The 14894-nt window shown below is 41.7% G+C and overlaps 1 protein-coding gene across 2 annotated transcripts; it reads right to left on the reverse strand.

The window, feature by feature from the left end:
• Positions 1-3019: 3019 nt before the first annotated feature.
• LOC110701327 (tropomyosin-like) lies at positions 3020-6514 on the reverse strand. Of its 2 annotated transcripts, XM_021878967.1 has the most exons (5): positions 6139-6514; positions 4333-4724; positions 4055-4188; positions 3922-3975; positions 3020-3822 (listed from the first exon to the last, which is right to left on the reverse strand). In XM_021878967.1, the coding sequence occupies exons 2-5, from the start codon at positions 4532-4534 to the stop codon at positions 3277-3279; spliced, it is 936 nt and encodes a 311-aa protein (XP_021734659.1). In that variant the 5' UTR covers positions 4535-4724; positions 6139-6514; the 3' UTR covers positions 3020-3276. The 2 variants fall into 2 exon arrangements, with proteins under 2 accessions (XP_021734659.1, XP_021734658.1); XM_021878966.1 differs by having other exon boundaries at positions 3020-3975.
• Between the last annotated feature and the right edge of the window lie 8380 nt (positions 6515-14894).

Raw genomic sequence — 14894 nt, forward strand, 5'->3', positions numbered from 1 at the left:
CATTCAGCTGCCGGTGTACTTCATCAGCCATGTCCTTAAAAATGCTGAGCTCTGGTACCCCATGATCGAAAAATTTGGGTTGGCCTTATTCGTAGCAGTCAAGCGGTTGAAGCCTTATTTTTTGGCACATCCGGTTGTGGTATACACAGATCAGCCGCTCAAGCGCACAATGACTGCTATAGAGTCATCCGGTAGAATGATCAAGTGGGCTGTTGAAATACAAAGCCTTGAGATAACTTTTGAACCCAGGCGGGCAGTGAAAGGTCAGGCGTTTGCCGACTTCATTGTCGAGATGACTAGGCCGGTGCAACCGGAAAATCTTGATCAGGTCTGGAAGCTATTTGTAGACGGCAGCTCTACGGTGAACGGCTGTGGTGCAGGTGTTATCTGTCATTCCCCGGAAGGGGATAAGTTTGAATATGCACTACGGTTTAAGTTCCAAGCCTCCAACAATGAGGCAGAGTATGAAGCTCTACTAGCCGGATTGCGCATGTGTAAGGCAGCCGGTGCAAGAAAGGTTGACGCCTGCTCAGATTCACAGCTGATCGTTAGCCAATACCTTGGTGACTACGAAGCCACCCATCCGGCTATGATCAAATATTTGCAGGCGGTTAAGGAAGAGGCTGGGTCCTTCGATGAATTTCATCTGCGACAGGTGCCCCGGTCTGAAAACAATCAGGCGGATGCCCTCTCAAAGTTGGCATCATCAGCCTCCTGTGATGCTCCTAGGACGGTCTTTTGGGAAGTCATTGAAAAACGAAGTATTCAGAATGATCCCATTGGAGTCCTGGACAGAAGTGCTACTTGGATGGATCCCATCCGGTCTTTCTTGACGGATGGTTCTTTACCGGATGATCCTTCAGAAGCATCAGCGCTCAAGAAGCGTGCTTCAAGTTTTGTTATGCATCAAGGGGAACTCCTCCGGAGGGGTTACCTGTAGCCGTTTTTGAAATGTGTAACCCCGGCTAGGGGGAGAGAAGTTTTGGAGGACCTGCATGCGGGGTTTTGTGCTTCGCATATTGGCGGCAGGTCCCTTGCCAGAAGAACCAGGCGGCAAGGGTACTTCTGGCCCACTCTTGAAGCGGATGCCATGGATCTAGTAAAGAGATGCGACAAGTGCCAAAAATTCGCTAAGTTGATACATCAACCGGCAACAGATCTCACGGCAATCTATAGTCCGGTTCCGTTTGCTAAATGGGGCATGGACATTTTGGGACCTTATACGCCTGCGACAGGCGGCCGCCGCTACATTCTTGTAGCAGTAGACTACTTCACCAAATGGGTTGAGGCAGAGGCGGTAAAAGGGATTAAAACGAAAGACGTGATTTCTTTCATCTGGAGAAACGTCATCACCCGGTTCGGGGTTCCAATGTCCATGGTTTTTGACAACGGACCGCAGTTCGAAACGCCTGTTCTCAAGACCTGGTTGGGAGACCAAGGAATTTCCCATTGTTTTGCATCCGTTGGCCGTCCTCAGGCAAACGGTCAAGTTGAGGCTTTTAACAAGTTGATCTCAGACGGGATAAAGAAGAAAGTAGAAAGAGCCGGTGGACTATGGGCAGAGGAATTACCTCATGTCCTTTGGGCTATCCGGACAACCGAAAAGGGGGCAACCGGTGAGACCCCATTTCTCATGACATACAGCACTGAAGCAGTTCTTCCCATTGAACATTATGAGCCTACTCTACGCATTATGTTATATGATGAGGAGGCTAACTGGGAAGCCATGCGGTTGGCATTAGATGCTCTCCCAGAGCGAAGGGGGAATGCTGCCCTGCGTCATGAGATCTACCGTCTGCGTATGACTAGAGCCTACAACAAGCGGGTTCGTAAAAGACCTTTGAAAGAAGGAGATTTTGTGCTTCGCAAAATGGAGGCAACCGGTAGGGCCAATGAACAAGGCAAATTAACCCCAAATTGGGAGGGACCCTACCGGATCTTTGAAGAAGTACGAGACGGCACTTACCGCCTGGAAACTCCAGATGGAAGAAAGCTGCCTAGAACTTGGAATGTAGATAACCTCAAAAAATACTACTTCTAAGTATTGTACATCTTTTGTAAATTTTCAAATGATTGAGAATTACATTCAATTTTGTATATAGTCGCCATGTCTTGTGCCTACCACAAGCGGCACCAGTAACTAATTTTTTCATCCGGTGACACCCATACGGGTGAATTCATCGAAGAGAACATCTCCCATTTGGGTGGTAAATTGTTCTAAGCGATCACACAGGCGGACAAACCCGCCTGACGATCCCTCGCACCAAAAAAGGGCAGGCTAGCAACCCCAAACTTGCAGCCGGCTCACTTTTTGGAAGTACCACTAAAGGCTGATTCCAAAATTCAGCCGGTACTCAATACCGCCGCCTGACTCTCTAAGAGCAGGCCTAAAAACATTTGGTCTAGGCCATAATTCATTCAGGGGTATGCTTGCAAAAGCCCAACCGGTGAATGGACATCCTAATCTGGCGTGATTCTTTTGCGAAGTCCCGACCGGTAATTCAGTATAAACCGACTGGCTCCCGAATCTAATTCGTGCTATATCATATGGATAGCCGCCTGGCTTGCAAAGACTCAGACCGCTATCCAGGGGAAATTACCCAGACGCCATCCGGTTCGGTTTTGGGTCGAAATTTCTTCGCCTAGTTTGCGAAGACCCAGACGGCAGTGTTACCGGTGGGGTCTTCTGGGCAACCCTAGCAAATTTCTTCGCCTAGTTTGCGAAGACCCAGACGGCAGAATTACCCAGACGTCATCCGGTTTGGTTTTGGGTCGAAATTTCTTCGCCTAGTTTGCGAAGACCCAGACGGCAGTGTTACCGGTGGGGTCTTCTGGGCAACCCTAGCAAATTTCTTTGCCTAGTTTGCGAAGACCCAGACGGCAGTGTTACCGGTGGGGTCTTCTGGGCAACCCTAGCAAATTTCTTCGCCTAGTTTGCGAAGACCAAGACGGCAGTGTTACCGGTGGGGTCCTCTTGGCAACCCTTGCAAATTTCTTTGCTGTTTGTGAAGACCCAAGCGGTAGTGTTACCGGCGGGGTTCTTTTGGTTATCCTCGCAGAAATATGTATAAAAAAAAAATGACAAGAATTCTAGTATTGAAGTGCAGAAACATAAAAAGCATTCAAAAGCCAAGTGTGAAAAACAGAGTGCATTCAAAAGCCGGCTCAGCCGGTGAAAATGTTAATATTCAAAATAAAAATTATTACAGCCGAGTAGCCCGTCTCATCCGGCGCTATTACAAGATAATGCAAGGCGCGCAGGCCGGGAGGTGGATGCTACTCGAGGCGAACAGTGAACCGGTCCTCTTCCGGTTGGTTCAGGGTAGGATCAGGGTGAGCGGCTGCGTCGGCTTCAGGAACAACTTCTTCCTCTTCAGCAGCCTCCGCCTGCCGTCGCGCAATCTCCTCCCTAGCCCAAGCGTCACAGGGTCCGGGCCCCGGCTCATTCGCCTCCTCGGCCAGAATGGCAAGATCAGAATATTTGAAGGCGAGTTCCCAGACGGTGAAGTCCGCCTCCGGGTGGATGAGGGAAAACGCCCGTTGCATCCGGTTTGCACAATCATGCTCATTCTCCTCAATGAGCCTCTCCTGCTCCGCCTCCAAGGCGGCCTTGAAGTTCTTATTGGCAACAGCCGCCTCTTTGATCAGCCGCTCATTCTCTTTGGCAAGGCGGCCATTTTCAGTCTCCGCCTTGCTCAGCCGTTGGAGGGGTTCTTTCTGTTCCTCCAACTTTTTATTGGCATCATCCAGGGACGCCTGCAGTTGGTCAACTTGGTTTTTCAGTTGATCAATCTGCTGTTGGAGGGCCTTGGTCTTCTCCGCCTGTTCCATGCGTATAGATTTAGATTCTAAGCCATGCATGTACAAAGAGTAGTCAGCAACATTATGGGCGTCATCAACAGCCCGTTTGCTTCTCCTTACCTCTTCAGACTTGCGGGTATAAGCTCGTTTGAGCCCCTCTACGCGCAGCATAGCCTGCAAAAATACAGCCGGTTAATACTGCATATTTAAAAATGCACGTCAAGAAAATTACCGCATGGTTGTAGGAGCATACGTCGGCCAGGTCGACCAGCACCCGGTCGGCATTAAAGGAGTTGATCCCAGGGATCGCCTCCTTCTCGTCCCTGGGGACGGCTTTCAGCATGGCCCGGGCATATTGTGCCCCGTCCGGCCAGCGGGGAGAATTATCTGCACCAGAAACAGACGGTGAGAAACTCGCATATGCTCTGCCTATAGATTGCCGGCTGATTGGAGAATCCCCCGGCTGCGATCGAGACTGTGAATAAGACTTGACCCGCATGGGCAGGTCAAGCAGTGTAAGGTCGAAGTTACCTTGGCGGCCCGAACGGCCTTCAGAGGGACCGGTTGCGGTCCTCAATGGGATGGCAGAAAGCACATCCGCAGATCCAGGCCCGCCTGGGACTTTTATTGATTTGCCGCCGGTAGTTTGCCGGTCGGCTGTCTTCTGCACCTTGGATGCAGACTCTTGTTGGGTCGGCGGAGGCCTGACCTGTTTTTGAAGGGACCGGGGCATCTGCTTCCCGTCCTGTAAACGAGAAAAATATAAGTTATGGGATAAAAGGATTGAAGTCAACGAGAAGGATCAGACGGTTATACCTTCCTCGCCGCCTAGGCAGCAAGTTTTTTCTCGAGATTGGCTTTCCGGATGTCGGCAGCCGACCTAGCCGGTGTCTTCTCGGTGGGCAGCATTTTCTTGGCTTCTTCTGCAAAGGCAGGCACATGGTTAGAATAATAAACAAACAGGGAAATAAAAGCATCCGGTTCGAAAGAAACCGGCTGAGTTCCGAATGCATACGTTTTTTAAACATGTTGCTTAGACCACAAGCGGACAAGAAGCATTCGTCCCTAAAAAATTCATGTTTGGGCACCCAGTTTCTAGGTACCCTTATTATCTCTCCAGATGAGAGGGTGTCAGGAACTAACTCAAAAAACCCGGAGTCAAGGATGGTCTCTCTATCATCCTCCGGGACAGGGGGCAGGCAGCACTTGGTTCCCAAGAGTTCTGGTTTCCGGTTGTAGATCCGGAATTCTCTGTTCTCTGCCGTAGTTGGGGCCTTAACCAAGTAGAACCGGTGCTTCCAGTCCGACCATTTGGATGGCTTGTCCAAGGTCATAAGGTATTTGGGCTGGGTGGTCAAGGTATACCAGGCTCTCCATCCGCCTGGGCTCCTACTCAAGTAATGCATGTGGGCAAACGCCTCCCAGCCGGGGTTGAGGCCCTGCATCTCGCAGGCGGCGATATACCCTAAAATATTTACCCATGAGTTGGGGGTTAATTGCCAGAGACCTAGGCCATACCCCCTAAGTATGGCTTTTATTGTGTCGTGGAGAGGGAAGCGGACTCCGGCCAAGAAGGCCACCTCGTAGCACCCGAACCAAGCGTTCGCGTTCGGTTGTCCATCCTCCCACCATATTGTTCCCAGAGCAGCCGGGATTTTTATTGTATAGTCACCCCCCAGCGGCCGCCGTTTGATAAAATCTGGCAGCGCAGCCCGCATGAGCTCGCGGTCCTTAGAGGAGACGACGATCATAAGAGGATCGTTCCTATTATCCCAAGAAGGCCTCTCCGCCTCCTCGCTATCCTCAGATTCGGTTAAGTAGCTACTACTGCTACTTTGAACGCGACCGGCATCAGAGCCGGCTGGGGAGTGGGAGACCTCCTTATCAGAGCCTGCCTGCTCTCTGGTCTCCTGGAGGGGAGCAGTCTCCTCATTTAAAATGCTATCACCCGGGGTGCTAGGAGCGCCCCCGGGTGAGCTTCTCTGCTCTACCTCTCCTTGCTCTACTTCACCGCCTGAAGCTGGGACCTCAGGCGGCTGCTCATCTGAGCTCCCACTTCTGTAGTTGGGATCTCTGGCAGTAGACCGGATTCTGGCCATTGTGTCCTGCACAGACACAGAGTCGGTCGGTATGGGTATTGAAAAAGGGTTGTCCCAGAGAACAGAGGCGGCAGACCTAGTTCTAGACTCAGCCGTACTAATAAACCGGCTGAGTTCACAGCTAGGTTCCGGGTATGGGTATAAGGGGTCCATCTACTTATGGGACCAATGAACAAAAATGCGAGTAAAAGACTCAAACGGAAATACATGAAAAAGCTAGAAAGAATAGAGACGGTACCTAGAAGAAAATCTGGAAATTCTTTGGGATGCTTGCGAAGACGCAGGCGGTTCAAAATCCGGCTGGGTTTCTCTGATTACCCTCTCGAAAACCTTTGGCTAGCTTGCAACGACCCAGACGGTCTGTAGACCGGTTGCTCTCAACCAATCTCAACTCCGAATGCTCTCAACTCTCAAATTGCCGGCTGCTCTCAAATTTTCAGAAATTTGGCAAAGTTTGTAAATGAGAGCTCGGGGGGCATCTTCTCCTATTTATAGGATTTGTCCCAAAAGGTGAAGAGTCGTGACTCTTCGCCTTCTGCTTTTCCATCCTTCAAAAAGAATCTGAAGAGTTGTAAAAAAAAAAAAAAAAAAAACCTTTCACCGGCGCCACGTGGCACCCTGCCACGTCAGCACCAGTGAGGGGCAAATGTTTGGGGTAAAAATACCCTAAACACGTGGCCCAATGGCCTGGTGACACGTGGCACCCAGCCGTTGGTCAGCAGGGCTCCAATCCTCTGCTGACACGTGTCCTCTAAACCCTAAAAGGGGAACCATCCCTTCCCCACTATAAATAGTGGAAGGACCCTCATTAATGAACAAGGAGGAAGGAGCGAAAAACATTCATCACTCACATTGAATACTCCTCAAAAAGAAAAACACTTACCCCGAGCAATATTAATTGCAGAATTCTCCCATTACGCGAGAAGTAACTTCTACATTACGTGCATCCTACCTCCCGTATCTTTACTAACTTGATCGTCGGAGGCGGAGCTCCTACCCCCAGGAGTCTTCGCGATTTTGCAGGCACAGGCGTCGAAGGGCATTCTTGGAATTGTAACTCTCCCGCAGGACACATCAAAAAAACCCCGAAACAAGAGCTATGTATAACATTACCATTATTATTATTATTATTACTATTATTAATTGATTTTCTTCATTTTAATGAAGGATCTTTTTATTTTTAAATAAGTGCATCACTTGTATGGTGGCATGAGCATTTAGGGTTTGTTCTCATACGTTTATTTTCAGTTTAGTTCAGCTCCTAATTTCCTTCTCTTATAAAATATTCAGTTCATTTCATCTATGATAACAGGCCCTTAGTGTAAGGAGAGTTATTTTGATATATGTAGGCATGTAGCACTGTAGCAGTAATGTACTCCTACGTCTCCCACTTATTACTCCAAATAAAAAATAAAGAAAAAGAAGAAGAAGTCTAGCTACTAGTCTACTTCGTATTATTCCCTTTGTCCCTATTTTTTTTGCCTTATTTGACAGTGCACGGTCTTAAAGACACATATTAAAACATCTATATCTTTAATTTTTACACGTAAAAATTATAAAAACATGATATTAATAAAATATACAATGAGACGAATCTAACAAGACCACTCATGACTAAATTATCTTTTACGGAGTATAGATTAACGGTAATTAATAGTCAAAGTTTTCAAAGTTTGACCCCAAAAATAATAATTGATTGGGAAAAAATAAAAGGATAGAGGGAGTAGCATATATAATTATATATATTAGAGCACTCTCATTCATGGGAAAAAAAATGCTCATTAGGAGAATTTAATGGTAAAAATGCTAAAAATGATATCCCACTCATGAGCAAAAAAAAAAAAAATGCCCATGAGGAGATTATCAAATGCCCATAAGAATGGCAAAAATAAATTGCTACGGTATCTATGGGCTCATGAGTGTTTGTGAGAGAAAATATAGGAGAGATGGTGGTGTGGTTTTTTTTTTTTTTTTGTTTAGCCCATGAGTGTGGGAAGAGTTCTTAAATAAAATGCCCATAAGAAAAAATGGAAAAGAGGAGTGAGAAAGTGAGTAGAGAGAGAGTGACATTTTTACTTTCTCATGAGTGGGAAAAGAGGGGTGAGAAAGTAAAAATGCCACTCTCTCTCTACTCACTTTCTCACTCCTCTTTTCCATTTTTTCTTATGGACATTTTATTTAAGAACTCTTTCCATACTCATGGGCTAAAAAAAAAAAACCACACCACCATCTCTCCTATATTTTCTCTCAGACCACTCTCACTCATGGGCAAAAAATAAAAATGCCACTCTCTCAACTCACTTTCTCACTCCTCTTTTCCATTTTTTCTTATGGACATTTTATTTAAGAACTCTTTCCACACTCATGGTCTTAAAAAAAAAAAAACCACATCACCATCTCTCCTATATTTTCTCTCACAAACACTATCTAATTTTTTGATAAAGAGGCAGTGCCCATAGGTATTGTAGCAATTTATTTTTGTCATTCCTAACCCGCAAATTATTGACTTGAACCAAACCCAAGAATTACCCTAACCCGTTTTAACCCGTGAAAACCCGAATTAAACTCGACCTATTGTTCACCCGACACGAATGTAACTCGACCTGTTATTAACCCGACCTAAACCCAACCCAAACCCGATAAGAAATATGACCCGACGTGACCCGACTCAAGCATGGACCAACCCAAACCCTACCGGCATAGGTTATGGAATTAATCCAAATTGACCTGACCCACTCTTACCGACCCAAATTCGACCCGTTTGCCCGAATTGACAGCTCTATCCGAAACATAAAAAAATTCTCAAAAAGCGTGGATATTAGCCATCAATTTTGGAATTTTTTGACTTTTTTTCACCCGCAAATAAAAATTGCCGAAATGTTTACCAAGGTCTCTAATACCCTCCGGGAGTCCAATTGGCTGGCCGGAACCATCCAATTTTCCTTTAAATAACCATTTTACCGGATAATAACTTGCACCGATTTCAATAACTCAAGGTTACCAAGAACATTTATGACAACAGATAATTATCATATATGGATCTAAACAGCATTATAAGACCCTGAGATGTAACCCATAAAATCACAATACTTTTCAACACTGGTCCTTGAAACATTCTTATCAAATACCCTATGGGAGTCCAATTGGGTGGGAACCATCCAATTTGCCTTTAACAACCATTTTACCGGTTTACAACTTACACCGATCTCATTAATTCAAGACTATCCCGAACATTTATGACAACAAATAATGATCATATATGGTTCCAAATGACATTATATGACCCCGAGATGTATTCCCTATAATTTCAAGACTTTTAGACACCGGGCCCCGAAAACTCCATAAATTCTCAAAAAGCGTGGATAATAGTCTTTAATTTTTGAATTTTTTGACTTTTTTCCGCCCGAAAATAAAAATTGCCAAAATGTTTACCATGGTCTTTAATATCCTCCGGGAGTCCAATCGGGTGGGTGGAACCATCTAATTTGCCTTTAAACGACCAATTTACCGGTTTACAACTTAAGTCGATTTCATTAACTCAAGCCTGCCAAAAACATTTATGAAAACATATAGTGATCATATATGGTTCCAAACGGCATTGTATGACCTCGAGATTAATCCCCTAAAATCTAAAGGCTTTTCTACACCGGGCCCCGAAACCTCCAAAATTTCTCAAAAGGCGTGATATTAGCCTTCAATTTTGGAATTTTTTTTACTTTTCTTAGCCCGGTAATAAAAATTTCTGAAATATTTACCATGGTCCCTAATACCCTTCGGGAGTCCAATTGGGTGGGTGGAACCATCCTATTTGCCTTTAAACGACCAATTTACCAGTTTACAACTTACACCGATTAAATTAACTCAAGCCTACTACGAACATTTATGACAACATATAATGATCATATATGGTTGCAAACGACATTATATGACCTTGAGATGTATTCCCTGGAATTTTAAGACTTTCGACACTGGGCCCCGAAGACTCCAAAAATTATCAAAAAGCGTGGATTTCAATTTTGGAATTTTTTGTCTTTTTTTCGCCCGAAAATGAAAATTGCTGAAATGTTAACCATGGTCCCTAATATCCTTCAGGAGTCCGATTGGGTGGGTGCAGTGGAACCAACCAATTTTCTTTTAAACGACCAATTTACCGGTTTACAATTTGCACCGATTTCATTAACTCAAGCCTACCACGAACATTTACGACAACATATAATGATCATTTATGATGTCAAACGGCATTATATGACCCCGAGTAGTATCCCCTAAAATCTCATTTCTTTTCAACATCAGCCTTGAAACCTTCAAAATTTCTCAAAAAGCGTGGATATTAGCTTTCAATTTTGGAATTTATTACTTTTTTTCTCCAATAAATAAAACTTGTCGAAATGTTTACCATGGTCTCTAATATCCTCTAGGAGACCAATTGGGTGGGTGGAACCATCCTATTTGCCTTTAAACGGGCAATTTATCGGTTTAAAACTTGCACCAATTTAATTAACACAAGCCTTCTACGAACATTTATGACAACATATAATGATCATATATGGTTCCAAATGACATTATACGACCCCGAGATGTATCCCCTAAAATCTCAAAAGTTTTTGACACCGGGCCTCGAAACATCCTAAATTTCTCAAAAAGCGTGGATTTTAATTTTGGAATTTTTTACTTTTTTTCGCCCGGAAATAAAATTGTTAAAATATTTACCATGGTCGCTAATACCCTCCGGGAGTCCAATTGGTTGGGTGAAACCATCCAATTTGCCTTTAAAAGACCAATTTAACGGTTTACAACTTGCACCAATTTCATTAACTCAAGCCTACCACCAACATTTATAAAAACAAATAATGATCATATATGGTTCCAAAAAATATTATATGACCTTGAGATATATCCCTTAGAATTTCAACACTTTTCGACATCAGGCCCGAAACCTCCAAAGTTTCTCAAAAATTGTGGATATTAGACTTCAATTTTGGAATTTTTTGACTTTCTTTGCCTAGAAATAAATGTTGTCGAAATGTTTACCATGGTCGTTAATACCCTTTGGGAGTCCAATTGATTGGGTGGAACCATCCAATTTACCTTTAAACGAGCAATTTACCGATTTACAACTTGCACAGATTTCATTAATTCAAGCATACCACGAACATTTATGACAACATATAATGATCATATATGGTTCCAAACGTAATTATATGACTCTGAGATGTAACCCGTAAAATCTCAAGCCTTTTTGATACCGGTCCTGAAACCTACAAAATTTCTCAAAAAGCGTGGATATTAGCCTTTGGAATTTTTTGACTTTTTTCGCCCGGAAATAAAAATTTCCGAAATTTTTACCATGGCCCCTAATACCCTTCGAGAGTCCAATTGGATGGGTGGAACCATCCAACAATTTTCCTTTAAACAACCAATTTACCGATTTACAACTTGCACTGATTTTATTAATTCTAGCCTACCACGAACATTATTTATGACAACATATAATGATCACATATGGTTCCAAACGGCATTATATGACCCCGAGATGTATTTCCTAAAATCTCAAGCCTTTTCAACACTTGGCCCCGAAACCTCCAAAATTTCTCAAAAAGCGTGGATATTAGCCTTCAATTTTGGAATTTTTTTGACTATTTTTTCACCCGGAAATAAAAATTGTCGAAATGTTTACCATGGTCCTTATTACCCTCCGAGAGTTCAATTAGGTGGGTGGAACCATCCAATTTTCCTTTAAACGGCCAATATACCGGACTACCGGTTTACAACTTGCACTGATTTCATTAACTCAAGCCTAACACGAACATTTATCACAAATATAATGATCATTTATGGTTCCAAACGACATTATATGACCCCGAGATGTATCCTCTTAAATTTCATTTCTTTTCGACACCGGGCCCCGAAACCTTCGAAATTTCTAAAAAAAGCATGAATATAAGCCTTCAATTTTGGAATTTTTTGATTTTTTTTCGCACGGAATTAAAAATTGTCGAAATGTTTACCATGGTCCCTAATACCCCTGAGATTCCAATTCGGTGGGTGGAACCATCCAATTTGCCTTTAGACCAATTTACTGGTTTAAAACTTGCAGCGATTTCATTAACTCAAGCCTAACCACAAACATTCATGACAACAAATAATGATCATATATGGTCCTAAACAACATTATATTACTCCGAGATATATTCCCTTGAATTTCAAGACTTTTAGACACCGGGCCCTAATTAAAAACTCCAACTTTCTCAAAAAGTGTGGATATTCGCCTTCAATTTTTGAATTTTTTGAATTTTTTTGCCCGTAAATAAAAATTGTCGAAATGTTTACCATAATCCATAATATCCTTCCAGAGTTCAATTGGGTAGGTGGAACCATCCAATTTGCATTTAAACGACCAATTCACCGATTTACAACTTGCACCGATTGAATTAATTCAAGCCTACCACGAACATTTATGACAAAATATAATGATCATATATGGTTTTAAACGGCATTATATGACCCCGAGATGTATCCCATAAAATCTTAAGGCTTATCGACAACGGGCTCCGAAACCTCTAAATTTTTCAAAAAGCGTGGATATTAGTCTTCAATTTTAGAGTTTTTTTTTGACTTTTTTCCCTCTGAAATAAAAATTGTCAAAATGTTTACCATGGTTCCTAATACTTTCCGGGGGTCCAATTGGCTGGGTGGAACCATCCAATTTGCCTTTAAATGGTCAATTTACCGGTTTACAACTTGCACCGATTTCATTAATTCAAGCCTACCACGAGCATTTAAAACAACATATAATGATCATATATGGTTCCAAAAGACATTATATGACCCCGAAATGTATCCCCTAAAATCTCAAGGATATTCGACAATGGGCCTTGATTGGAACCTCCAAAATTTCTCAAAAAGCGTGGATATTAGCCTTAAATTTTGGAATTTTTGGACTTTTTTTTGCCTGTAAAAAATAAAAATTGACGAAATTTTTACCATGGTCCCTTATACAATCCGAGAGTCCAATTAGGTGGGTGGAACCATCCTATTTGCCTTTAAATAGCGAATTTATCGGTTTACAACTTGCACTGATTTAATTAACTCCAGTTTATCACGAACATTTATGACAACTTATAATGATCATTTATGGTTAAAAACATTATTATATGACCCCGAGATGTATCCCCCAAAGTTTTGGATGAAAAAAAAATTGTAAATAACTCCCCTCAATACACCCTACTTTGAAATAACCACTTTTTTTTTTTCAAAAGTATTGGATTTCACTGCTTTTTAATAAGAAGTTTCATTTTTTTAGAGACAGGAAACTATGAAACAAATATATGTGGCTGGTCACACTGTATAATCAGTAATAGTAGACTAATAGAGGTTACTTCGTTAGTCTTATTGGGGTTACCCGATCAGTATTTAGGGGTTATTTCATAAGTGTTATAGGCGCTACTCAATCAAGTTATAGGGGTTACTCGGTCAGTACTTTAATGATTTCTTTGTTCTTTTACAAAATTACAAGCGGCCACACAATATGACTAGCTGCGCACAACACTCACTGATCTATTTTACACTTTTTTTAAAAAAGCATATTAGTGTATAAAAATAGTATACAATCGTTAGTGGTACACATTACATAGTATTGTGATTCATGAATAATCATCATCAAATACATACGACTAAGTTATACCTCAAAAAATAAAGAATAAATAAGTAGTATTTAAATAAATGATAATAAGTAAATAAATAAATAAACAAATAAACAGCTAATGTATGGTTGTTTTTGATAAAATTGATTACTCGGCCGTCTCCATTTACCATTTTTTTTATAATTAATTTTTAAAAAAATATTGACAGCCAAATTTAATACAAGTAAACATAGTAACATAACAATAAAAAGGTTACGTGGAGCTCTTAATTAAGTTACTATGTTTATAAAGTTGCATGACTTGCATTGGACAGGGACAACCTGATGAAGAGCTACTTGAGGTAGCGGTTTTACTCTAAAGTTAAACAAAATAAAAAATAAACTTATCCAAGCCTACGTGGAGATCGAGTAGTTTCGTAATTAAGTTTCATTCCGACGTAAAAATGTAAATAAATTTTAAAGTAACCATACTTTTGTAAATCATCCCGATTTAGGGAGCATCATTTGGAGACATCAACTGTGTTTCTTAATTGTGATGATGAAGATTTGCATGTCTCTGTCGTTTTATCAATTGGAGGATTAGAGGGTATATTATTATTATTTTTTTTTTAATTTTTTATCAGAACCTGATAGAATATATAAACCAATCCTAGACTTCAATTATCCTTGCTACTCACCAAAAAAGAAAAGTACGAGTTACAATAATGAGGAGTTCAAGAGTAGCCATATTCATGGCCATGATGATGGTGGTTGTTGTTATCCAATTCCAATCCATTTGCTCTCAAGATGATCTAGAGTACTTCACTAGTAGTTGTCTGGTTTGGTTCGTACCGGAATGTTCATTGGGCGACTGCTGCGATGGGCTGGAACGGCTAAATCAGCATGATCGTAGATGCTTTTGTGCCCTATTGAAATTATTGTTAACTAATGACCCATTATTTGCCAACAATGATGACTTACAATTCCTTAGAGAAGATGCGCTCATTCATTGCTAATGGAGGTTTAAAGACTATGTTCGTTACAAGTTATTGAATTGAGTTTGTTTAATTTAATTTAATTTGATTGCAATTTCTATTTCTATACATGTTAGTGTCCCAAATGGGTGTGTGTGAGAGAGTTTTTTTTTTTTTTTTAGTTGTTGGTAAGGAATGACCTTGCTCACTATCTGTGGTACTGTTGACTTTCATTTGTATTTTAAAGTTTAAAACCAATGGCTTTAATTATTAGGGCTATTATATTGGTTCACCTTATATCGGAATATTATCGCATATAAATGTTATTATTGGGAAAATACAAGTTAATATGCCAGATAAACGAATTTTTGTTAATCTGATGGCATTTTTGTAAATATA

This window comes from Chenopodium quinoa, unplaced genomic scaffold, assembly GCF_001683475.1.
Source record: "Chenopodium quinoa cultivar QQ74 unplaced genomic scaffold, ASM168347v1, whole genome shotgun sequence".
NCBI classification, from domain to species: domain Eukaryota; kingdom Viridiplantae; phylum Streptophyta; class Magnoliopsida; order Caryophyllales; family Amaranthaceae; genus Chenopodium; species Chenopodium quinoa.